Below are 25,537 nucleotides of genomic sequence, written 5' to 3' on the forward strand. Positions count from 1 at the left end.
GTAAATGATGTAAAAAATGATTTAATGTTACTACTTACCTTATTTAAGTAAAACATGTAAGTAAAACATTTCAACCCATATTTTTAAATAATTTGTATATTTTGTCTTTTAGGAGTAGTATCTCCCAGGATTTTATTTGATGAAGAGAAGAGATACATCTTGTTTGCCCTGGTCATTTACATCACACGTATTGGTGTCACAAATATATTCGATCATTTCTATCAAAGTATAGGCTTACCACAACATTCTGTTCTACCAAGTGAATAGCAACCACATAAAAAGCAATGTAAAAACAAAAGTACATTGCAATTACATTTTTCAACTAATTCAAAAATGCAAATCAACAGAAGCAGTTGTGTGGGCTTTTCCCAGTGATGCTGCACTTGATCACAGCGGACATCATTCACGGGTCTTGGAGTTGTTGGTCTTTGGATGCATCTGGTGGGCACATTCTCCCCTCTTCCCTAGGAGGGCCTTCCCTTCTTCTTTCCACCCTGGATAAGTGCATCTGCAACCTCCAGCCTGAACGTCTTGAGCTTTTTGTACTTTGGCACACCGAGGCTTTTGGCATCTTGGTGATACAGCAGCCATCCAGTGTTGATATATCAACCATTGGCCAAAAGAGGCACATGCACCAGCGGTGGCATTTTGCAGGGGTGCAGTACAGGCCACCATCATGACAGAGAGGTCAAGTCCTTGTATTGTGACACAACGGGATTATGGCAACAACATTCTCTTACATTTCTCTTATATTTTCTCAGAATTTTCAGTAAAGAAAAAATCATTCGTAACCATCCAAATCTCCCCTGGTGTGCTGAATAATAAAGATTACTACATAGATATTAATCTGTCTCTTATGTTGAACTATACACATGGATTATAATTGGTTTGATCAATCCTAAATATCAACAAAATACAACATGTAGGCTTACATGTGCATGTGCATGTGTATGTGCTATGCTGTGTGTATGACCAATCTTTAAAGGAGCAATCCACAGTTTTGGGTAGCAGTCATACTCCACACCAATAGAGGGCAGCATAGCATATTGGTTTATACACCCCTACAATAAGAAACAACAAAACGCAGGGTCTTCTTTGGGCACTAACTCACTTTGCTTCCTGAGGTACAAAGCGCACAGGCACAATGATTATTAAGTCGCCTTGAAACTATTAAAAGCGGTTTGCATTCCACCATGGGCGAGGAGCGCCACACAACTTGCACTACTTTTGACTAAAAGAGAGAGCTGCCAACATCGATTTGGATAAGGTTGTCAACAAGTTTGCGGGTGTGGAACGTCAATGTGTTTACGTTGTCTCAGAGTTATAGGCCTATAGCACGTTCACTTTGAATGTGAAATCAAATACAGGCTGTGAGCCTTTTTAAGAATCCATCAATCAACTGTACGTCTACATTAATGCAATTTATTGTAAAATGTGTTGTCATTTTAATGCTGTTTGATAATACAATGTATTTCTTCAAATGAATATGTTGAAAATGAAATCTATTGTATGTCTTAACCTATCCTATGCCCACAGTTCAGTTGCTATTTGTGCTTGGCTTGATGATTCTGGCTACAGCATTTGTGTTCATTATGTTTGCAGAAAATACAGATGGACAAACTAAGCTAATAAAAGGTTGATCTCATATAATTCACTAACTTTTAATTAGTCGATCACTGATTTCATTTCCCACCAAACAAACTAAACTAAACACAACCTAATGAAGACAGCTGTGCTCTAGACAAAAGCCTATTACAGTGTGCAAACAGGTGTTTCTCAGTAGACTATCAGGGAGAGGAAGCAGTGTGCCCAGTGTTCCCCCTGACTCTGATTCTCACCCATCAGCAAGAAAGCCACGCTCCACCCCTGAGTGCAAACTCCATATTATAAATCTTACATGATCTTCTTACCTGTCCAACCTAGGTCTCTAAAGATGTAAATATATATATATATATATATATATATATATATATATATATGTACAGTATATATATAAATGATGTGAAACAAATCTTAAAAAAAAATTACATGCTGTCATTGGCTCCCACAACAAATGACCAGTTTTGGTCGAAAGATTAGTGATTAGTTTAGATTAGATTAGTTTATTAGTTGTTTTTTAAATACAAGGCCTGATGCTTCCTTATTTTGCAGCTGTACAGGAAACAGCTACAGTGCCCTCCAGAATTATTGGCACCCTTTAGTAAAATGAGCAAAACGAGATGCGAAAACATATCTTTAATGTTTATCCTCATGATCTTTCATTCAAAAATATTCACAAAAACCAAACCTTTAATTGAAGTAACATAATTGAAAGAAACATTAAATTCTTATCATGAAACAAATATTTTTCTCGAAAAAATGTGTGCCACAATTATTTGCACCCCTTCATTTAATATTTTGTGCAGCCTCTCTTTGCCAAGATAACAGCTCTGAGTCTTCTATTATAATGCATGATGAGGTTGGTGAACACATGGCACGGGATTTGAGACCATTCCTCCATACAGTATCTCTCCAGATCCTTCAGATTCCGAGGTCGATGCATGTGGACTCTCATCTTCAGCTCATCCCATGGACTTTCTATGGGGTTTAGGTCGGGGACTGTGATGGCAATGGCAAAACCTTTATTCTGCGTCAGTGAACCATTTTTGTGTATAGTGCCTTGCATAAGTATTCACCGCCTTGGATGTTTTACCCTTGTATTGCTTTTATAAATCAATCATGGTCAATATCAGTTGGCTTTTTTGACAAAAAAAATTGCAAAAAAGCCCTCTTTAAAAGTGAAAACAGATTTCTACACAGTAATGTCAATTAAATAAAAATATGTAATGTAAAATAAGTGATTGCATAAGTATTCACCCCCTTTAAAGTGACAAATTCAACAGAGGTCCAGCCAAATTGTGCTAGTAGTCTCACAATTAGTGAAATGGGGATCAGTGTGCAGTGAATGTGTCTCAAGTGATTGTAGTATAACGACACCTGTGTCTGGAAGGTCCATTCACTGGTCAGTATTCAGTAATTAGTATTCCTGGCTCCCGTTACACCATGAAGACAAAAGAAAACTCAGAGCAACTCCGAGAAAAGGTTATTGAAAAGTATAAGTCAGGGGAAGGATACCAAAACATGTCCATGGCACTAAACATCCCCTGGAATTCTGTTAAATCCATCATCAAAAAATGGAAGGAATATGGCACATGTGTAACTCTGCCTAGAGCAGGCCGTCCTCACAAACTGAGTGACCGTGCAAGAAGGAGACTAGTGAGAGAGGTCACCAAGACACCTATGACTACTCTGAAGGAGTTACAAGCTTTAGCAGCTGATATGGGAGAGACTCTGCATACAACAACTGTTGCCCGGGTTCTCCACCAATCAAAGCTTTATGGAAGACAGCCACTGTTGAAGAAAACTATATTAAATATCGACTAGAGTTCGCCAAAAGGCATGTGGGAGACTCCATGGTCAAGTGGAAGACATTTCTGTGGTCTGATGAGACCAAAGTAGAGCTTTTCTGATCCCCGCGCAACCTGGCAGAGCTTGAGCAGTTTTGCAAAGAAGAATGGAGTAAAATTGCAGTGTCCAGATGTGCAAGCCTGATTGAGACTTATCCACACAGACTCAGTGCTGTGATTGCAGCCAAATGTGCATCTACTAAATACTGACTTGAAGGGGGGTGAATAATAATGCAATCACTTAGAGCAGGGGTTTTCAACTGGTTTTGTCCCAGGGACCACCATTGTGACCAGAAAGTAAGTAGTGATTCCCAAAACAGTTTACAGTCCCGTACCCTTCTTTTTCATGTTTGTAACCGCCGCCGCCACGCCCCCTCCCCCCGCACACATATTCTGCCTATAATACTTGTCAGTGTAATTTCTTCGCCACGGACCCCTGGTTGAAAACCCCTGACTTAGAGGATAAACAGCAAAGACATTTTTTCATAGCCTGTGTTGCTCATATTCACTAAGGGTGCCAATAATTCTGGAGGGCACTGTACAAGCCTTATGCCAGTGGACATCATGAAGCCACGCTGATGGAGGCTTTCAAGTAGCAGCACAGAAAGTACCATACATGATTCCAACTCCACCCAAACAAAAGATGATGGATGATGAATGGTGAACATTTACACAGCACATTTATAAAAAGGACTTTGAGAAATGATGTCACTGGGAAACAAAAGGCAATGAGAACATCTACAAAATTGTTGTTAAAATATGTAAAGTTATTATCAGTTCTTTATATATTTTTAGGGAAATAATTGTAAATGTTTTTGCCTGACAAAGGTACAAAATGGCATGTTGCTTGAATAAATGTGGGTGCGATTGTGCATATATAGTGATAAGGTCTTCACGAGGGCCACCAAGATAACACTGGTACTATTCTGACAACAGCACCAATATTATGTTGGTGATGTCACCCGATTGGACAGGTATCAACCACTCAAAACAATAGCAGATCAATTAAGTTGAACACATGGACGGGACTTTGATTAATGATTAAATTAATAACTACAACCAAAGTTACCTTATTAATAGCAAGTAAAGGTCTTAGGAGTTCTAAATAGAAGAGGTTGGCAGCATTCATTCTCGTGCAATATTAAATAGACCAGCGTATACAATCAAAGCATTTATTCACAAAATGATCAGAAAAATAAAGAAGATACACAATAATTAATCTAACTAAATGTATCTAACTAATGAACTAAAGGGGAGTGTGTGTGAAAGAGAGGGAGAGCGTGTGTGTATGTGAACTTGTGTGCTTGAGTGTGGGCTGTTGGGTGCGTGCCAGAAAGAATGTGTGCGTGTGGTTTTTTGTCTTCGGTCACCGTAGTTTGGCCTGTATGTGTGTACATGTTCGTGAACATGCACAGGTGCATCTTAAAACATTTGAATATCGTGGAAAAGTTCATTTTTTCCCGTAACTTTATTCAAAAAGTGACACCTTCATATATTTTAGAATCCTTACACATAAAGTGGCATGTTTCAAGCTTTTTTAGTTTTAATCTTGATGATTACAGCTTACAGCTCATGGAAATCAAAAATCCAGTATCTCAAAATATTAGAATAAAACATTTACATGGAGGAAATGTCTACCTGAGAAGGGATCTAATCAGCTAATTAACTCAAAACACAAAAAACTATGTTCATTTATGCACTCCATACTTGGTCAGGGCTCCTCTTGCACAAATGACTGCATCAATGCGGTGTGACAGGGAGGCAATCAGCCTGTGGCACTTTTGAGGTCTTACGGAAAACCAGGTTGCTTTGATAGCGGCCTTCAGCTAGTCTGTAGTGTTGGGTCTGGTGGTTCTCTATGGGGTTCAGGTCAGGCCAGTTGGCTGGATAATCCAGCACAGTAATACCATGGGCAGGTTGCCAAGTCCTGCTGGAAAAGGAAATCAGCATCTCCATGAAGCTTGTCAGCAGACGGAAGCATGAAGTGCTCTAAAATCTCCAGGTAGACGGCTGCATTGACTCTAGACTTGATAAAACACAGTGGACCAACACCAGCAGATGACATGGCACCCCAAATCATTACTGACTGTGGAAACTTCAAGCAACTGGGATTCTGATTCTGTGCCTCTCCACTCTTCCTCCAGACTCTGGGACCTTGATTTCCAAATGAAATGCAAAATTTCCACTGAGCAACTGACTTTTTCTGACATCGTCTCTGGTTCAGGAGTGGCTTGACACTAGGAATGCGACACTTATAGCCCATTTCCTGGACACGTCTGTGCGTGGTGGCTCTTAATGCACTGACTCCAGCCTCAGTCCACTCCTTGTGAAGCTCCCCCAAGTTCTTGAATCTGCTTTGCTTGACTCCTCTCAAGGCTGCGGTCATCCCTGTTCCTTGTGCACTTTTTCCTACCACACCTTTCCCTTCGAAAATAACACCCGTCCGACGTCTTATCCTCGGAATTGTTCCTTTCTTCTATACAATCACCATGAGCTTCCATAGATGTTTCAAAACATCAGGCGTTCATTAATATAGACAAGATAAGGTACCCAATTAGAGCAGGGAGACGATGCAGCCCTTGCACAATGCACGTCTCTCCGCCTGGGTGGGCCATCATCCATTGGTGAACCTATCTCTCCAATTGAAGGAATATCTGCCGATCCACATGCCTCTGTTTGAAGCTGTTGATTGTCTGTTTGAAGCTGTTGAAGTTCTAGGTCCTTTTTTTCAACTCTCAAACCTCCTGTTTTCTCTTGAGTAAATAAAAACTTCACAAACTTCTTTCCAAATTCCTTGTTCCAAGATAAATATTGACACTATCCACAACCAGCTGGCCTCCTCCACCCCTCCAGGAACCGAACCTGACCCCCCACTGCTGACAGATCACACCTTCTCATCATTCACTGAAATCTCTCCATCTGACCTTTCCTCAGTTGTAGCCGGTATAAAGTCATCTGCTAGTGCCTTGGACCTGTTCCCCTCCACCCTCGTCAAGGTCTGTCTCCCCACCCTCTGTCCACTCATCACCAAAACAGTAAACTCCTCCCTGTCTTCTGGCTGCGTCCCCTCCACCTTAAAGCTTGCCGCAGTTACCCCCATACTCAAAAAACCTGGACTTAACCCTGACTCCCCCAATAACTTGTGGCCCATCTCCAACCTGCCCTTCCTGTCAAAAGTACTGGAGAGAGTTGTTGCCGCTCAGATAAAATCCTACCTTGACTCCAATGACCTCTATGAGCCTTTTCAGTCACAAACACAGCACTGAGACGGCTCTGATCAAAGTCACAAATGACCTACTGTTATCCTCCGACTCTGGTTCCATCAGCATCCTCATCCTTCTTGACCTCAGCGCTGCCTTTGACACCATTAACCATTCCACACTCATCAAACGCCTCAAACCCACCCTTGGTATTACTGGCACTGCCCTCTCCTGGTTCCAGTCCTACCCCACTGACAGACATCAATTCATTTCAATCAACGACAGCAAATCAACTTTAGTTCCTGTCACCCAAGGCGTCCCCCAGGGTTTTGGTGCTTGGTCCCCTTCTCTTCATCCTCTACATGCTCCCACTTGGACAGATCCTCAGCCGCCATGGCCTTCAGTTTCATTGTTATGCCGTCGATACTCAGCTCTACCTCTCCTCCAAGACCATCACTGCTGCCACACACTCTACCCTCACCACTTGCCTAACGGACATTAAAACATGGATGCAAAGAAACGTTCTAAAACTCAACTGCGATAAATACTCCCTTACCCACCCCACTCAAGATTTCACACTTAATATTGATGGCTCCATTGTCACCCCCTCCACCCAAATCCATAACCTGGGAGTCACCTTTGACCCCACCCTCTCAATCCTGCCCCATGTCAACCACATCACCAAAACAGCCTTTTTCCACCTCCGTAACATTGCCCGCCTCCGACACTCACGGTCACCCACTGCTGCACAAACACTCATTCATGCATTTATAACATCCAGGCTTGACTACTGCAACAGTATCCACAAACAAAGTCCTTAATAAATTGCAGTACGTGCAGAACTCTGCCGCCCGCCTACTTACTAGTACCCGCTCAAGTGACCACATCACCCCAGTCCTCCATGACCTTCACTGGCTCAAATCACAGGATACATTTCAAGATTCTCCTCACCACCTACAAGGCCCTCAACAACCTGGCTCCCCCTTACCCCTCCAACCTCCTCCACCAACATGTCCCCTCCCAATGCCTCAGGTCTGCTGATGCTAACCTCCTGCAAATACCGAGGACCAAGTGCCGAACCTGGGGTGATGGGCCCTTTTCTGTCGCTGCCCCCTCCCTGTGGAACTCATTACCACACCACATAAAAAATGCCCACACACTGTCAGTATTTAAAAAGGCCCACAAAACCCAAGGCTTATTGGTGTGAGATTGACGAAGATGTATTAATTTGGATGCTAGCCTGAGACAGGACAGGTCGATGACTTTGGGCATCTGGCAAAACTACAAATCTCCGTGAGACAGGGATGACACCAATAAGGTTACAACCTACATTGCATTCTTTCATAAATAACATTGGCAGGAATTATTTTGATAAAAAACTAGCAAGTCGACAACTTTCCTAACACAGCCAAACATCAAGCTGGCACAACACATAACATAGCAAGACAGCTAATACGTTATTACTGCCTAGTCCAACAGAAAGAAGGCCAGAGAAAGAGAAAGACTTGCATCCTTTTGTAACTTTTAGCTCTCGCCAAAAGGTAAAAGCCAGTCTGACACTGACTCTTTTTCGGTTTCTTGCTTGGCTACTCTCTCTTTTTCTCGTCCTCGCCTCCTCCGTCAACGTCTTCCTCGGTTTCTTCCTCGCCTCTGCCATCACGGCCATACAGAGAATACTGCGCCAGCGTCTTCTTATATGGGTCTAGTTGTTTTGGAGTGAGGTGGTGCCATAAAGCATTACGTAGTTTCTCGTGAAAGGTCTCGCGCCCTGTACCCCAAAGTTATATAGTGCAATATCAGGCGTATCAGGCATGCTGTGGCAGACACTATTCTCTGCATTACAAGTCAGTGTACCACCAAAATGATTTTGAAGCTACATACTTACCATCTGCTTAGCATGTCCTGCGCCACTGGCGACCATGATGATTTCTGATAAGGATGACTAAACGATGACTGATAACCTGAACCAAGTCATGTAACCTAGACACTAATACCAGTTAAATGATAACTTGACTGGGTGAAATTTTCCTGGCGCATGTTACCTACGTGTACATACCTCTCTTCTGGAAACATTGAGTGACCAACTACCGGCCCTTTTCTCCCTCTGCTCTCTCTCTTTTCACTTCTTAAATCCTGGTTTTGTCTTCCTCAGTGTGGACGACATGGCACTGTCTCCTGACCATATAACGTTAACCTCTGTTCATCATTGTGAGACTTATTACAACATTTTTAAAAAGTGGAGTTAGAGACCAATCCTATGGTTATTGACCTCATACTCATACATGTTGGGGAAGTGGACACCCTCATTAGGACTTAAAATGTGCCTCTTAAGTACATCCTGTATTTAGGTACATGGCACATTGAGGTCTGGCACTCATTGTAAAGTCTCTGGTGGAAAGAACTGTCTTTGCTGTTGGCTTTCTGTAACTGGCTTGTCAGCAATGGTTGGGTGTTAGATCGCTCCTCTCTTAGTTATGGTATGGTATGGTATAGGCCTAGGCAGCCATCTGTATGGCATGCTGACAAACCCCCTTTTCCTCTCCTTTCTCTCTAACACCTATATGGTAGTATTGCCTTATTATATTATGCTGTTTTCTAACCTCTGTTTTTCTTCCCTGAAGTAGGACCACAGCTTTTCAACTGCAAAGACTGTTAGGCCTATAGCATGGTCAATTGACATAACTACACTGATGAGCCAAAACATTATGAACACCTGCCTGAGCCTTGTATGTTATTGGTCCTCTATGTGCCACCAACACAGCTCTGACCTACCAAGGTATAGACTCTACAAGACATCTAAAGGTTCCCTGTGGTCATTAGCAACAAGACGTTAGCAGTTAGATCTTTGTAGTCACTTTCAATGGTGGACAGGAGTTGGCATGGGCAACTGGTCTGTGGCTAAACAGGCCCATAGGCAGAAAGAAATGACACACTGTGTGTTGTTACCTTGCTAGCAAGATGGCAACTTACATGTACTGTAAATGTTTAGAACTTCTTTTAAAAATCCTTTTGTTCACATTCAGACAACCTGATCTACCTCGCTGTCAGAAATACTGCTCATCCCTGATATTCATACATTGTTCTAGCCTTGTCAGCTGGACTTCTGTTGAATTGAGAAACACAACTTCAACTCCTTTAGAAGCAAACCCATCAATATTATTTAAATTTCATGTCACCGTTACCCTATTATCATTCTCATCCTTAACATCATCTATCCTAAATCACTAGCGGCCTTCTGTAGGCTGGGCTGCGACAGTTGGGGCGGAGCATGATCTCCACGAAACCGGCAGCTGTCATAAGATTGTTACTGCGAATCACATGACAGCTGGGAAGCCTCCCTACTCCGTCCCATTGAGTTCTGCATCGGTTATTATTGTTTGGCGAAGATGGCGGCGGAGATGGAGCCTCCACCGTTGGGAGATGCGGAACAGACAGATTTCAGGGAAGTGGAGGACGGAGAGGACCTTTTTGTGAGCACTGTAACTACATTAGAGGTAAGACTATTGTGAGGAAAACAAACAGCCGTGGGCAGTATCATCCAGTGTGTATCCTCGTCAAGACAGTGAGTCTTTACGGTCGATTCCCCGTTTGTTTGGTTCCTGCGACGCAAATAACATGTTTGCACTTCAACAAATGCTTTAGCATCTAGTGCATATTAGCAGCAGTGTTAATCTATTGAATTTTATTTAATTTCCATTCAGTCAACAGTCCCGGAGAACTACGCATGTGTGGAAAGGGTGCAGTGATCACGAGGATCAAATTCGCGTTACACCAGCGCAGTCTCGCAGAGTTGGCGCTGGGATCTCTCTTGGCAGTAGAGTTGCCAAGCAGGCAGTTCACTGTTGTGTTTAAAAGAAACCACGTATCACATAAATCGTATTCTTTATAGATAACTTTTATGTATCCCTTGCCGTTAAGGTTGCGAAGTTGAAAATGGTCAGGATTTGGGAAACCGGAAACTAGATCAGCACTTTTTCTCTGGAGCATCAGCAAATCCGGCGGATTTGTCCTCGTTTCCACTCACAGACATGTCGCAATAATTCCAGCAAATCTAAGGGCTTGACTGTTTGCTTGAGACGTGGGAGTATTTTTGTCGTACAGAAATGCACGTACCCAGTTGAAAACTGAATGTATTTTGCTAATAACATCAATGAACTTTCCCAAAATACAATTTTGTTGTGTTTTTGTTGTTGTTGCAGACAGTTGAAATGCACAAACATTCAAAACTTTTCAATAAATCTAAAGGCCGAAACCTAACCATATATCAGCGTCAAATCTCTTGTCAGCAATGCTCAAGTGTATGGCCTGTAGTGTCCTGTCAGCACCCTTGGCTCATGGGCCAGGATGTCCTCCTTCCTGTCCAGGTAGTCATGAGTTTTTCTTGTGAGTTGTGCATTGCTGGGTGTGTTTATGGTTGGCAAAATGGCCTTTTAAAGTACAAAGAAAAAACAACTGACTGAAATGTTAACTCACCTGTCCTTGCCACAAGGCCAGGTGGGACTGAGATTATGGAATTTTTCTCCCACATTGTCAGTCTCTGTTAATATTCAATATTTTAACATTTGTTTCATCTTGTAAAATAGGTGGTGAGCAAAATAAGGGCAGCTTATGTTGCTCACACATCCAGAAGAGAAAGCTAGGCCTTTGCCTAGTACTAGGCCCTTGAGTGAAAAAGTGTCATTTGGGTGTAATATAAAACACTCAACAAAGAACATGCAACCCTATAAAACAGTGTATTGTGTTGAGTAACACAAATGACATCGTTAGTAGCCAAATGATGTTGCTGGAGTTACATGTGAATGTAAAGAGATAATCTGAAGTGATGTGGCTGTGTCAGGTGTTTTTTTTTCTTTTTCTCAGAAGTCCTGGCACAGTGAAATAGTCTAAATTAATGTTGACGATGATGAAGGTTAGGGTGATGTCAAAGAAGTGTCAGCATGCCAGATTCTGCTTTGCATCACATACTGAAGACCTCTGGGAAAATGTATGGTCTGACCTTTGTGCAACAGTGGCTAACCTTTGAGTAAATCCACCAGTGCTCTGCTTATAAACTGGACTGGAGTATGTCTGGCATTTATTGACCGCCAGGGTACACATATTTTTCTGGCAGCTTTTCTACTTGACATCCGCTTTCTCCTTTCGACCATCACACTACCTTGGTATGCATAATGATCAAGATCTGTGGTTGACTGAAATATACGTGGGAGGTGATGTTTTAGCAATCACAGGAAGTATTTTTCCCCAGCCCATAAAGTGGATTTAGCTATGGGTTGTCTGTTGCTCATGGCCTGTTATTTGTTTGTCTCGATGTTTTGTAGTTATAGCATGAATGTGTTTCCTAAATTGGCTATGTCTGGTTGTTTGTGTGTCTGTTTCCACTTATCTATGTATGTGTCTGAACATCTGAATGTCTCTGTGTGTCTGTAGTCCAGCCCGTCTTCACCTCCGGAGCCTGCCAGCCTGCCTGCAGAGGATGTCAGTGTGAACTCCAATGGACCTAAACCAGCCGAGATCATACTGGATGATGACCCAGAGGACCTATTTGCTGGTATGAGAGGCGCTTAACAAATCCTACATTAGTTTGCACCGAACTATAGAGGTGCACAAAACCTTTTCTGCAGAGTTTATACAGATAAATCAATTATATATATATATATATATATATATATTTATTTTTTCCCTTCTCTTCTCAAAATGCATATGTGTGCTTAGTTTATATGTTTGTTTTTGAACCAACTTTTTGGCTTGTGAATAAAGTACCTCTCAGGAGCCAGCCGCTCTTTACTTCCCTGTCTAGTGGTTTTTTATCAGGCTCACTTTTATCTTCCACCTTCTCATCAGGCGAGGCCAACTGTGTAAATAGTTTCAGTTCCTTAATGCATGTTTGCAAATGGACTCTCCCACCAACGGCCTCATTACTGTACTGCTGATCCACTCTGCACAGTTTGTGTTCTCTCAGCTGTGCTGGCTGACAATAGTGGCAGAGCGAGTCTCTGAGTGGGGGAGGAAGCGAGATTTGGGTAGAGGGGTCATTGAGGCGTAGAGCCTAACAGTGACAGCGCCTTTGGTCTGTGGGACACACTAAAGGCTTACTCACTCTTTGCACTGAAATTCACGTACAAATGACCTAACTGACAATTAAATAGAACTTAGCCTGTCCAAAAGCCTACCGTCAAAAAAGGGCTCCCGTAGTAAACCTTGGCTGCACTTTTGTGCAGAGCACAAACTACCTACCAGCTGGGTAGAGTGTGTGGCTGGATAAGTGACATTTCCGCTGACCTGACCTTAATGATGAACCTTTTCATGGTTTAGTGAAGTTTCTGTGTTTCCTGCTGCCTTCCAGTCTTTCACATGAAACCAGTGATGGGTATTGTTATGAAACATCCTTGTTCAGTATGAAATGGAAAATGAATGGAGCTCAGCTGGCTGCGCAGGTTGTGCATGGTACATCATTTATCAATTGTGTTTTAGGGTCAGTGGTGGTGTCGTTTGTAAATCAGCTCTGATTAGTTTGATCTATACTTCACAAAGTAGAGCAAGCTATCAGTTGTCATCCACAGCTTCGTTTAGATTTACGTGATCAACAGAGGTATGCTTGGTATCTGTGTTGAATTACAGCAACAAGGTTAATTTTGCAAGTAACATAAGGTTTAGAGCTTCAAGTCACATCATGCAAGTTAGTTTTTTTACAAGTTGACCCTGTATAGCAATCTGCTTTTTCTGTGAGCTGAAAACGTAATGCATAGGTATAGCAATCAGGAACAACCAGGGTCAAGAGTCATATTCTCCACAGAATTGTATAGAATCTAAGTTAGAAGGGGCGTTGATAAATTAGCTCCAAGCTACGGATAGAGCACAGTGCCCAAAGATAGGTTCCATATGTGTGACTTTGGCTTGTGGAAAGATTATGTTTTATGATGGACAGGTGCGGTTTTATGAAATTGAAAATGACTTCTATACTTCTATGAAATCTACCCATATGGTCCGTATAAATATGACTGATCATAAAACTGAACCTTTCACTTTACCTTTGATCAAACAGACGGGAGAAAAAGAAACTGCAAACATACTGGAGTGTGTCATGATTGAAGGTCATTTCCTTGTGTTGTGTTGTCAGAAGCCACTGAGGAGGTGTCCCTGGACAGCCCTGAGAGAGAGCCAATCCTGTCGGACGGTCCCTCCCCCGCCATCACCCCGGTGACGCCTACAGTCATGATCACGCCGCGTATCGAGCCTGCTATGTTTGATCACTCCCCAGAAGAGGTCTCTAAACATTGACTTATTTTTTTCTGTCTTTGTCTATCTGTCTGCCTGTCCGTCCATCTGTCTGTCTATTTTGTTTGTCTGTGTGTCAATCATCTGTCTTCCTATCTCAATCTCTCCATTCTCCATTTGAACTGGTTCTCTGCCTCCACCTCTGCCCGTGCATGGTATGATCATCATAATCGGCATGGAGTATTCATTTGCATTACCATTTTGTTGCCCAATCCTGTTTGTTAATCTAATTCTGTCCTAAATAATAAATGATAGCCGTTACTATGGGTTCCCATCTGGCATGCTGGTGTGGTATCTGTGTAGTTCTAGAGCACTTAGCTACCAGCACTTAGCTACCACTTTAGATCTGCACACTGTGTTCAGTGTAGTTCTAGAGCACTTAGCTACTAGCACTTAGCTACCACTTTAGATCTGCATACTGTGTTCAGTGTAGTTCTAGAGCACTTAGCTACTAGCACTTAGCTACCACTTTAGATCTGCACACTGTGTTCAGTGTAGTTCTAGAGCACTTAGCTACTAGCACTTAGCTACCACTTTAGATCTGCACACTGTGTTCAGTGTAGTTCTAGAGCACTTAGCTATTAGCTACTAGCACTTAGCTACCACTTTAGATCTGCACACTGTGTTCAGTGTAGTTCTAGAGCACTTAGCTACCACTTTAGATCTGCACACTTTGATTGAGTTCTCTCGAGTCAACTCTTTTTAACTTTTTAAGCATTGGGATCTGGATACTTCTACATGTCTGTATTGATTGGATGTTCTGGGTTCAGATCATGGATGTATTAACTTCTATACTGTTGATGTAACTGCAGGAAGAAGAAGAAGAGGAAGAGAATGGGGACACATTTGACATGAATATATCAGTGTCTGACCCAGAGAAAGTGGGTAAGTACCTCCATGTCATTTAGTAAATACTGTCAGTCTGTACAGTGGGCCAGGTACCGTTCCATTTGGCATGTTCATCTCAGGTCATCTTGTTCATATACTTCTGTCAATGAGACTCTGTTAGAAAGTGAATCAGATCAGCTTCTGATTACGTAATCAGTAAGGTGACTGTCAGTGTAGAGACTGCTGAGGATGTGGCTTATTACAGAGGAAATTCCTATCAAATATGTAATTATCATGCTTCAGTTCTCTAGCCAACCCCATTTGATTCTGCTCTGAATAGCTGAGACTGAGCTTTGGACATGTTTTATAGCTTTATCATGCGTCTTCTAAAAGGTGTTATTGTTCACTTTTGCATCATAACACATTACTATACAATCATTTGTGCATGTTTTAGTTGCTTGTGCTTGCATTTCACAACCACAAAATATCATGTAGTAATATATTTTTCTTTCTTTCTTTCTAGGTGATGGAATGAATGCTTACATGGCCTACAGGGTGACCACTAAGGTGAGGGCTCTTTTCTGGAATTAATGAGCATTTCAGGACACCAAGCATCGAGTTGATGGCTGGAAGCTAATTTATGCTATCGTTGGTCAGAATGTTGTGACGTTCCTGAGGTCAGATAACATCCGCTTCTGTGATTTTGGCCATTTTCATCTCCATGCTGAAGCGCAATGTGGTTTGTGATGTAGTCTCCACCTTCAAAGCTATGTACGTGGTTTCTTTAATGTTTCTTTCATTCCTCTTCTTCTTAGACCTCTCTGAGAATTTTCGACCGCGGCGAGTTCTCTGTGAAGAGGAGGTTCAGTGACTTTCTGGGTCTTCACAGCAAACTGGCCTCCAAGTACCTTCACATCGGTTACATAGTCCCACCCGCCCCAGAGAAGAGCATTGTGGGTAAGAACCAGATTCCATTCAGGAAGAACAGCTCATGACTAAGATGACGGGAGCTACAGTATGCAGGTGTAAGCAGAAAAGGTGTACAAGTTATCTGTAAAACACAATTCTGCATGTATTGCATAAAATGTGTCTGCTAGTGTTTGACTTTGCCAATCCAAAAATAAACAATCCAAAGAGCTCTAATCTCTAGCATTGTGTGCAACCATTTCCAGGCATGACCAAGGTCAAGGTGGGGAAGGATGACTCCTCGTCCACTGAGTTTGTGGAGAAGAGAAGATCAGCTCTCGAGAGGTACCCCTGTCAAGCCTATAATGCTCCTTTACTGATTCTGTAACTAATGGGGAAACTTGCACTATTTTTGCATCTTTTGGGGTCAAAGCTTTTCCTAAGGACGATTTAATGATCGAAAACAGTTCAGTTATTGAGTTAGAATGCTATGACCGGCAACCGCAAAGCGGCTACACAATGTATCTCATGGGACAAGCATCTGTGTCAAAGTAAACTGCTTTAGCCACAGGTCTATCTCTGTAAGGATCCTTTCAATGTCGTCAGACACGGGTAGTTACATTATGAGCCAATCCGTGGCGGAAGAAAACGGTTTACTTTGATGAATGCCCCATAGGATTACATTGTATAGCTGTTTTGCTGTTGCTGGTTATAGCGTTGCAGCTCAATACTAGATTGATTTTGATCGTTTTTGTCCCTAGTGAAGACCCAAAAAAAAGGGAAAATAGAGCCCAGGTTAAAAAAATCTGAGCTTTCCCTTTAAGATGACAAATCTGAACTTTCCCTTTAAGATGACAAATCTGAACTTTCCCTTTAAGATGACAAATCCGCAAGTAGAGTTTGTGGCTCATTTATCTAAGTAGGTACAAGCAGCTTCCAGTGCAAGTAATGATTTTTCTTCACACTTCTTCGCTGAGAAACTCCCCCCCTCTCCTCATGCCGTACGGCCCTACCCGCCTTCATCCAAACATGAAAACACTTCAGCAGGAAAAGAGCATTCTTGTTCTGGTCTTTTGTTGGTGGAAAGGTTAACCAGCCAAACATTAGACAGCTCATAATCACTGGGCGCGCAGGTATCTACTGTCTGGTAACAGCAGGGAAAAGAGAGGGGAGGGGGGGAAGGGAGACCACAAGATGCTAGAGGTTTTCCGCCAAGTGGCTTGACCTGTATATATTCACCTTCTTCCTCTTCTCCTTTTGTCTCAATTCTGCCTTCTCTTCTACTTCATTGTTTTCTTTTCTTTTACTTCTATTTGTATTTCTATTCTCTCTCTCAGGCTATATTAGGGGCCAGTTTTTAGAATGATCTGAACATTTTTATAAAAATGAAATGCAAGCAAACAAACCCTTTCCCTTGACCTTTTCTATTGTGTAAAGTGATTGGAAGGTCAGGCTTGTGTGTGTGTGTGTGTGTGTGTGTGTGTGTGTGTGTGTGTGTGTGTGTGTGTGTGTGTGTGTGTGTGTGTGTGTGTGTGTGCGTGTGCGTGTGTGCGTGCCATGCCTGTTCACATGCCATCAGTAGGAGAACTATATTCTGATGGCTGTAGGAAGGCAAATTCCATTTAGTTTCTACTGATATCGTTGTGAAGTGTTGAATCTTGTGCGTTTAGTAAATGAAAACGTTGCTTAAATGAAAGAACTTTGATATTTCAGGAAATATTCAGCAAGAGAAATCTACAACACCATATTGGACCTGCCTTGCACAATTTAAATACACCTTTAGGTCTTGGCCTGCTAGCATGGAGTATAGAGTGTGCCACTTTGTTTTTCTTCAGGAAATTAGGAGTTGTGTGTAGACTACGTGACGTATAGGAGGTATGAGTTGGGGTTTGCCCTTCAGTTTGGGATATCTGAAGGTGTATGTTGTCTTGCTTGTGGCGTAGAATGTGTGGAAACAGTTTATCTGGAGTTTAGTGTTTAGAGTTTAGTGGAGTAGAATGTGTGGAAACCGTTTATCTGGAGTTTAGAGTTTAGTGGAGTAGAATGTGTGGAAACAGTTTATCTGGAGTTTAGAGTTTAGTGGCGTAGAAGGTCTGCAGCCCTCCATCTGGAAGTGTGCATGCAACATGATGAACTCTTTTCCAGGAGTAGGATCAGTGGTCTCTGCTCTTGAAGTTGGGCAGGGTGTGTAGGTAACAGAGTGTGTTCTTCTACAGGAAGCGGGGAGTGTATATAGGTAAGACCTTTTGTCTCCGATTATGTAGAGTAGAGGTAGGAAGCAGTGTCTTTTGTGTCGTAGTCACTGAAATGATCTGCTTATTTCTGCCGCAGTTTAATAGGGTGTAGCTGACCGTGTGTGTTTCTCTAAAGGTACCTGATGAGAACCGTGAAGCACCCCACCTTACTGAACGATACAGATGTGCAGCAGTTCTTGGAGAACACAGAGGTACTGTCAGAGCACATCATACCTACACAGTGATGATTCAGATCATTTACATGTCTCTTCTACTGTTACATTGAATATGGGGGCTCTGTCAACGACTGCTGGCTTACTTTTTGAAGGCCATACCAGGGACTCAATTGGCGGAATTGGCTTAAAATTGACCTAAACTCTAGGTTTCTCAGAGTAAATCACAACGCTTTTAAAGTGAAGATATATTATGAACAAGGTAGCATATAGAGCTTTTTGTAAATACTCTGTAGTTTGAGTTCTACTGCTTCTCGTGGAGCTAAAGCCACTATTGTGTGATGTGTGCAGAGGCCCAGAGCCTTAGAGGAGGCTGGCTGGCTGCATCCATTGTAGAGCAATTACTGTATTAACACACCTCTAATGTAGCACCTTGCCTGGGGAGGGGGGGAGAAAGGCTTCCAGGAGGCCAATTGAAGGCTATTTCTCGCCAGCATCGTCCCTAGGGCCAGTTTTCGAGCCTCAAATGTATTAAATTAGATCCTGCATTGAAATGTATGGGAGTGGAGAAAACACCAAGGAGTGGAGAGAGGGGGTGGGGGGGGTGTTGGATGGGCGGGGGGCGGTGGGGGGGTGGTTGGTCCCAGTGGGATTGGGTCTGAGCCCTCGGCCTGTTAACCGGTTTGTTTGCCCTTATTTGTCATTTCATCCCAGCTGCCTCGTGCGGTTAGTACACAGGCCCTGAGCGGAGCCGGAATATTGAGGATGGTAAACAAGGCTGCCGACGCTGTCAACAAAATGACAATCAAGATGAATGAATCGGATGCGGTAAGGGCTGATTTTTAGACTTGAATAATGAGACGAATTAATGAGCCTCTGCCCTAGAATCCCTAAGATGAGAGAGAGAGAAAGAGAGAGGGAGGGAGGGAGAGAGTAAAAGACAGAGAGAGAGAGAGAGAGGGAGGGAGGGAGGGAGGAAGGGAGGGTGTAAAAGACAAAGAGAGAGAGAGAGAGAGGGCAGAGAAAGAAAAACAAGTCCGAAGAGAGAGAGTGAACAAAAGGCCATGAAGCTCACCAGACTCACACCTACGTGTGCTACAAGTCAGTCATGCTGAGCAGAATTTACTGTTCGTCACCAAATAAAATTTTGTTCACTTGAATGTGGACTGTTAACATTGGTCTGTTACAGAGAGTACAGATTTGGGGTTACCACAAGCTGAGTATTTGAACTTTAACCTCTGGTACAAGTTAAAAGGTCACTACCACCAATTAGCCGTCATCTAGCATTCCTATAAAAACATGAGCAGATAAACCACTTGATGGAGACTGAATTGATCTGGAAAGTAAACTATTTGGGTTTGCTAATCAGCTCATCCAGAAGGTAAAATGCTAAATCAGTTCATGAGTGGGGCAAAAATAAGACAACACATTTACTCTGATTTTTTTATTTCCCTCAGACATTGTGTATTTCCCCAATTAAACTTTCTATCACCACGTATCATATTGAAGCTAAATCACCTGACGTTGTGTCTGTCTTTGCAGTGGTTTGAAGAGAAGCAGCAGCAGTTTGAGAATCTGGACGCGCAGCTGCGTAAGCTCCATGCCAGCGTGGAGTCGCTGGTGTGCCACAGGAAAGGTAGGACTCAGGGCACCAGAGGGAGGCACTGTCACGGCCGTGGGCACGGAGCTCACCATGGCAGCACAGCTCTCGCTCAAATCACATTACATCTGTCTGGTGGACGGAATTGAAATGATTTTCCAAATTCACTTCTTTTCATGGTGCATAATGGAAGACGTGGAGTCCCTGCAGACTATGAGTTCCTTGATTTAGAAATAACATGGATTAAGGATTCTATGGAAACTTAGTCAAACGTTTTTTTTTTTTAATTTTGTTTTTTTTTAGGATTTCAGATTATTGATGTCATATTAGTTTAAAGCTTTGAAGTTTGCCAACCGAGTTCTGTGGTTGGGAAACCACTCAGAATATTTTTTATATAGCGTTTATCATCTTACTCATTTGATTTAAAGTCCTATAATTTAAATCTGTTGTATCTCAAACAAGCACAGTATGTAATGACTGTCTGAAAATAAGTAGTCTTAGCAAATTCACCTTAAATTGGCTCAGTGTCACCTCTGCTTTCTTTTTCTTTCCTTCAGTTTTTGTTTTGCTTTACTTTTGTCTTTTTGTTATTTGTCTTATTAATTGGTCTCTATACCTGATCTTATTAATTGTTCTCTCTATCTTATTAATTGTTCTCTCTATACATCTTATTCATTGGTCTCTAATACATCTTATGAATTGGTCTCTATACATCTGTTCTTTATATCTTATTAATTGTTCTCTCTATACATCTTATTAATTGTTCTCTCTATACATCTTATTAATTGGTCTCTATATCTTATTAATTGTTATCTCTATACATCTTATTAATTGGTCTCTCTATACATCTGGTTGTCTCTTCAGAGTTGTCCTTCAACACCGCTTCCTTCGCTAAGAGTGCAGCCATGCTGGGGAACTCTGAGGACCACACAGCCCTGTCCCGTGCCCTGTCCCAGCTGGCCGAGGTGGAAGAGAAGATTGACCAGCTGCATCAGGACCAGGCCTACGCTGACTTCTACCTGTTCTCCGAGCTGGTGGGGGACTACGTCCGCCTGCTCACTGCCGTCAAGGTACGCTCACACAAAAACACACACACAATATGTTGAGGAATATGTCCTCTTGATCACCACACACACACACACACACACACACACACACACACACACACACACACACACACACAAAGACAAACACAAACACAAACACACACTGATAGAGGAGTATGATGATTAATTAATGTGTTACCTAAACAATGTCTGTCTGTGTGTCTCTTTCTTCGGTGGCCCTGAAGGGTGTGTTTGACCAGCGTATGAAGACCTGGTCCAAGTGGCAGGACGCCCAGGTCATGCTCCAGAGAAAGCGTGAAGCTGAGGCCAAGCTCCAGTATGCTAATAAACCTGATAAGCTGCAGCAGGCCAAGGACGAGATCAAGGAGGTAAAGTACACACACACACACACACACACACACACACACACATATTTTCATAAACACACACATACCATATATACTCCATACACACCGTGCACATTCATTTGTTTCAAGTGAATGGACTTCGAGTAATGTACTGAATTACCCATTTACATTCACAATGAGTTGATATTTATTTTTGGTATTCTAATATTAAACATACTAGCATTTGAAAGCATTGTGAAATCTCCTTTAGTGGAGGCCACCTACACACACACACGAACACGCACTGACCAACTGCACACTCCCTGCTGCCGATGGCTAGCTTGAGAATCCAAGGCCTAAGTACTGATGCATAGGACTGGGAAACCTCTTCCTTTTCCCCATACGAACACCTCCAGAGGGAACTGTGCCCAGTGTCTGAGAGCAAGGAAGCCTAAGTTTATGACTGATCTGAATTATTTTGATCACAAAGCATTTTTTCCTTTTTCCACCTTTTTTAATTTCTGCATTTTCCTTATCATGCTTCCCCCAACCCAAAAGGAGATTGTGGAGGTAGGACCCTGGCTTTCACTGTATTTCTCTCTCTTTCTTTCTTTCTTTTTTTCACCAGTTCTTTTTGCTTGTGTGTTAGGATAACATCCTCAGTGTTGACTCCTGCCTTCTCCTGTTGGGCCACATATATATTCCGTTTCATAGCATGGCTCTGGAGAAAACCATTAGTGAGTGAGCTTAAATATGGATGGGAGTTAGACGGTTAACTAGGGCAGAGCTGAAGTTGGGGGCAGTAATGAGACGTGTTTATACTCTGGCCCTGTGAGGCTACCTGTTGTTGGCATCTTTGTCAAAACCTTCCACAAGATATGTATCCATTGAAGTGCACCACCCAAATTCAGTCTCATGAAAGGCTGTTTGTCTTACTCATAAGTTAGCGTTAGACTGCTAGAGATGGTCAACGCTACTTTTCAGCCCAAACGAATAGGTTTACCTAGGGGTTATTCTTCAACATATTTATTGGTCACAGGATATTTTTGCCTCCTTCTGTGATCCAAACAGTAGGCTAAACCTGAAACCGAACAATCTCCTATTTAACATGCTTCATTTCTGGCATGTTGGATATTGGGACCTCCGTTTGTCTTATTTTACAGATTAGTGTTTGTTTTAGGTCTTATAACATTTCCCATGGTCAGTCAGTCCAGAAGTCATCACTTGCTCCAAATTCATATTTTATAAAACATATTTATTATTATCGTAGTACATACATAAAGATAACACCTGTGTTTGTGTTTAGACTGTATGTAGACACAGTTTGATGTTTTAGTGCTGCATGCATACATACTCAATCCATTTACTTTTACAGGTACAAATGTGTTTTTACACAGAACATTCATCATTTTAATCATCCCATCCTCACTTGAAACATTTACATTAGCTTTAGCATTAGCAGCCTGTGTTTGTACAGCACAGCCTGTATAGACGTCGGTTCGTTATACTGTTTTGTATCCTAATAGTTTCTCCTTTTCTTTACTAGAAGGTCTGCTTGTTAGAAAATGGTAGTAAGCGCAGTCAACCATAGCATAGCAGCACAACGCTTGAGTGAAGAAATGCTCACCTTTTTAGATTCTCACACCGGTGGAAATGTATTTTCTCTCTTGCAGTGGGAAGGTAAGGTCGAGCAAGGAGAGCGAGAGTTTGAGCAGATTTCAAAAACCATTCGCAAGGAGGTGGGCAGGTTTGAGGTAAGAGCACAGGCCTACATATTAAATGAACAGTCAGTATCAATATCACTGTCTTTGGGCCTGAATTAAGTGCCCCTTATTACTAGAGTTATGAATTCACCAGTACTCAGCTTCATCTTTAAATGTGTGTCCTCTTACAAACAGGGTTATAGGTTATAACAGTTGTTATATAAGGTTATCAAATCTTTCCAACACCAATGGCCTCTCCCCCAATGATAACTGGGCACTGTTGTTGTGTGCCTCTTGCTTCTGTCTGCAGAAAGAAAGAGTGAAGGACTTCAAAGTGGTCATCATCAAATACCTAGAGTCTCTTGTCAGTACACAGCAACAGGTATGCCAGCGCTTGGAAGTTAAATATGTCCTTGTAACATATGGAATCCTAAAAAAATAAAACGTATATAGATTTAATAAAAAAGATAAACACTTAATTGTTGCGAACAAAGCTGTATAATAAACTGTGAATTATTCTTGCTTAACCCCATTTACCATTTATCTTTTCAATTAGAATAATGAGAAGTGAAAAGATGTTGAAATAGATTGTTATGGTTATTTGTATGGTAAATTGCAGCCTTTTGGAAACTAAGGAACTTACTGGCATTTAAATTCCACAGTAATGCAGATAACAAATACAATAAAAGATTTCAGAGAAGCAATGGACAGACAAGCAAGACAAACAAGCAGCGTTGTGAAACGATATGCTTTAATATGTGTTTTATTGTTATATTTTTCTTTGTTTTACAGCTGATAAAATACTGGGAGGCATTCTTACCCGAAGCCAAAGCTATCGCATAACCAGGCAGATTTTTGTTTACTGAATCTTGTAATCTCACTCTCTAAAGGATGATGCACAGACAGATGAAATCTCAATGACCACTTGAAAAATTAAACACTAGAAATCTTTTTGATGGCTCACTCCCCACTTTGCTCTGATTTTGTTTTTGTTCTTGTAACTAATGTCTTAAAAAAAAATGCCCTGTTTCTCTTGATTCGGCCCAGAGAGCCAAAAAAAAAAGGGCAGGGCAGTAAAAAGGGGTGCTCGCACTTCTTGTTTGGTGACATCACTGCACTGCTCTGTCACGGCTGGGGGGGCTTAGGGCCACATCACACGGTTTGTGTGACGCGTTCTGTCGTTATGTGAGCTCACTGGAGCCTGTTCTGCGTTTTGTTCTTTAAAACAAGCATGCTCACTGTCCCAGTCAATGTCAGAAGAACGTGCTCTGGGCACTTTTCCACGCTTCTGATCCATTTTCAGGACAACAGGGTTACAGGCAGAGTGAACACATAGTGCCTACATAACAGTTTGTAAAGTGCAAAACGTATGTGGACATCCTTCCTTCATGCAGAAACCTGTGTTGAACATGAAATTTTCATTTGCCGCTTTTTCCCCCGGTTGTTTTACCCTGAGGTGCTTGGCCCCACGGTGTTGCTGCTCTGTTTTTTACTTTGCCACTTAACCTGCAATTTTGAATATTGAATTCCTATGTTCGATTCCTTGTTTGAAAGCCTTGTCCTAAAAGATTTTTAAAAATTCATTTATTTTTTACTTCACATTCCTGTGCAGAAATGCTTGTGTCCTAATAAAGGAATGTACATCTTTGTTGGTTGAGTGTCCAGTTCTTTCCTGTCCCCAAAGGAACACGTTTAGCATGTAATGAAAAACTGGTGATTTTTTTTTTTTTTTTTTTAACTGCTATGTAGACTTAGGACTTTTAGTCTATTTATTATGTTCAAAATACGTGTAATCAGGCAATCCTTTTCTGTTCTCCTAATCCCCAACCTTGTCATGTCTGCAAATGCAGTTGTCTTCTCCCTTGCCACACCCACTGCCAAGAGTTTAGCTGTTTTCAGACATGAACTGCAACCCTGAACCTATCTTGACATTACCCAGAGGAGCTGTATCTGAGAATGCCAATGTCCGAATCAGTTGGAGCGGACATTAAATGGACTACACCCTGCCAGCTCCCCAGTACAAAGTCTGTGTTATGTCCGATTGAGCCCACGTGTGAATAGAGCAGGTCATTGAATTCACAGTGAGCGAGTGGGCGTGTTTGACGACCCTCACCTTCATCTGATGTCTTGCTGAAAGAAATGACGTCACAGCGTTTTTAACAAGCTAGCTAGCTAGCTAGCTAAACTGAACAGCAACACTTTCTCACAAATTCAAATTAAATTCAATGCAATTCAAAAGAAATACCATGTTTGGTAGCTAGCGAGCTAGTTGTTCGTATTAGGCTTACAAGAAAAGGTTCACAATTGTTAAACCTGCTACCTTGTAGTCCGCTACGTTTTGTCAGACATTGTATTTAGCTTACAAACTAACTTTCCACGAGCTAACAAATGTCTAGCCTACTTGTTTAGTTCCGTAACCTAGTAACCACAAGCTAGTGTAGCAGGACGGGTTAAAGCTGACGTCACTGCATCGTCTGTTTACTTCTCCCTGTCCGTTTTATTTGCATGTAATTAAGTGGCACTCTCGGCCCAGCCCCTATAAATGGGCAACAAGGTGCCATATGGGCATGCGTCGTATTCCACGGTACCTGTTGCGTCAAGCTCAGGTCCACCAGTTTGTGGTAGTCGCTAAGCCTTGTTTGGTTGGGTCCTCGTTCCCAGCTGTTGCACCATCTCCTGTATCACTCCGAGTTGGATCATACGCTCGTTGTGCACTACATACAGGTATGTATGCGTCCGCTAGCTAAATAGAGCATAAAAAGTGGGTGAGTAGCTAGCT

General features: G+C 42.1%; 1 protein-coding gene across 2 annotated transcripts; it reads left to right on the forward strand.

Annotated features, from left to right (window-relative positions):
* Positions 1-9,943: 9,943 nt before the first annotated feature.
* Positions 9,944-24,406, forward strand: snx2 (sorting nexin 2). 2 transcript variants are annotated; one of them, XM_031570103.1, is made up of 16 exons: positions 9,944-10,140; positions 12,074-12,194; positions 13,764-13,909; positions 14,734-14,806; positions 15,273-15,316; positions 15,565-15,706; positions 15,922-16,000; positions 18,026-18,101; positions 18,777-18,890; positions 19,605-19,698; positions 20,527-20,732; positions 20,954-21,097; positions 21,614-21,625; positions 22,729-22,809; positions 23,069-23,140; positions 23,551-24,406. In XM_031570103.1, exons 1-16 carry the CDS (start codon positions 10,033-10,035, stop codon positions 23,599-23,601), a joined length of 1,563 nt encoding a protein of 520 aa, XP_031425963.1. In that variant the 5' UTR covers positions 9,944-10,032; the 3' UTR covers positions 23,602-24,406. The 2 variants fall into 2 exon arrangements, with proteins under 2 accessions (XP_031425963.1, XP_031425964.1); XM_031570104.1 differs by lacking the exon at positions 21,614-21,625 and having other exon boundaries at positions 9,945-10,140.
* The last annotated feature ends 1,131 nt before the right edge of the window (positions 24,407-25,537 follow it).

The sequence above is a fragment of the Clupea harengus genome, chromosome 7, assembly GCF_900700415.2.
Source record: "Clupea harengus chromosome 7, Ch_v2.0.2, whole genome shotgun sequence".
NCBI lineage: Eukaryota > Metazoa > Chordata > Actinopteri > Clupeiformes > Clupeidae > Clupea > Clupea harengus.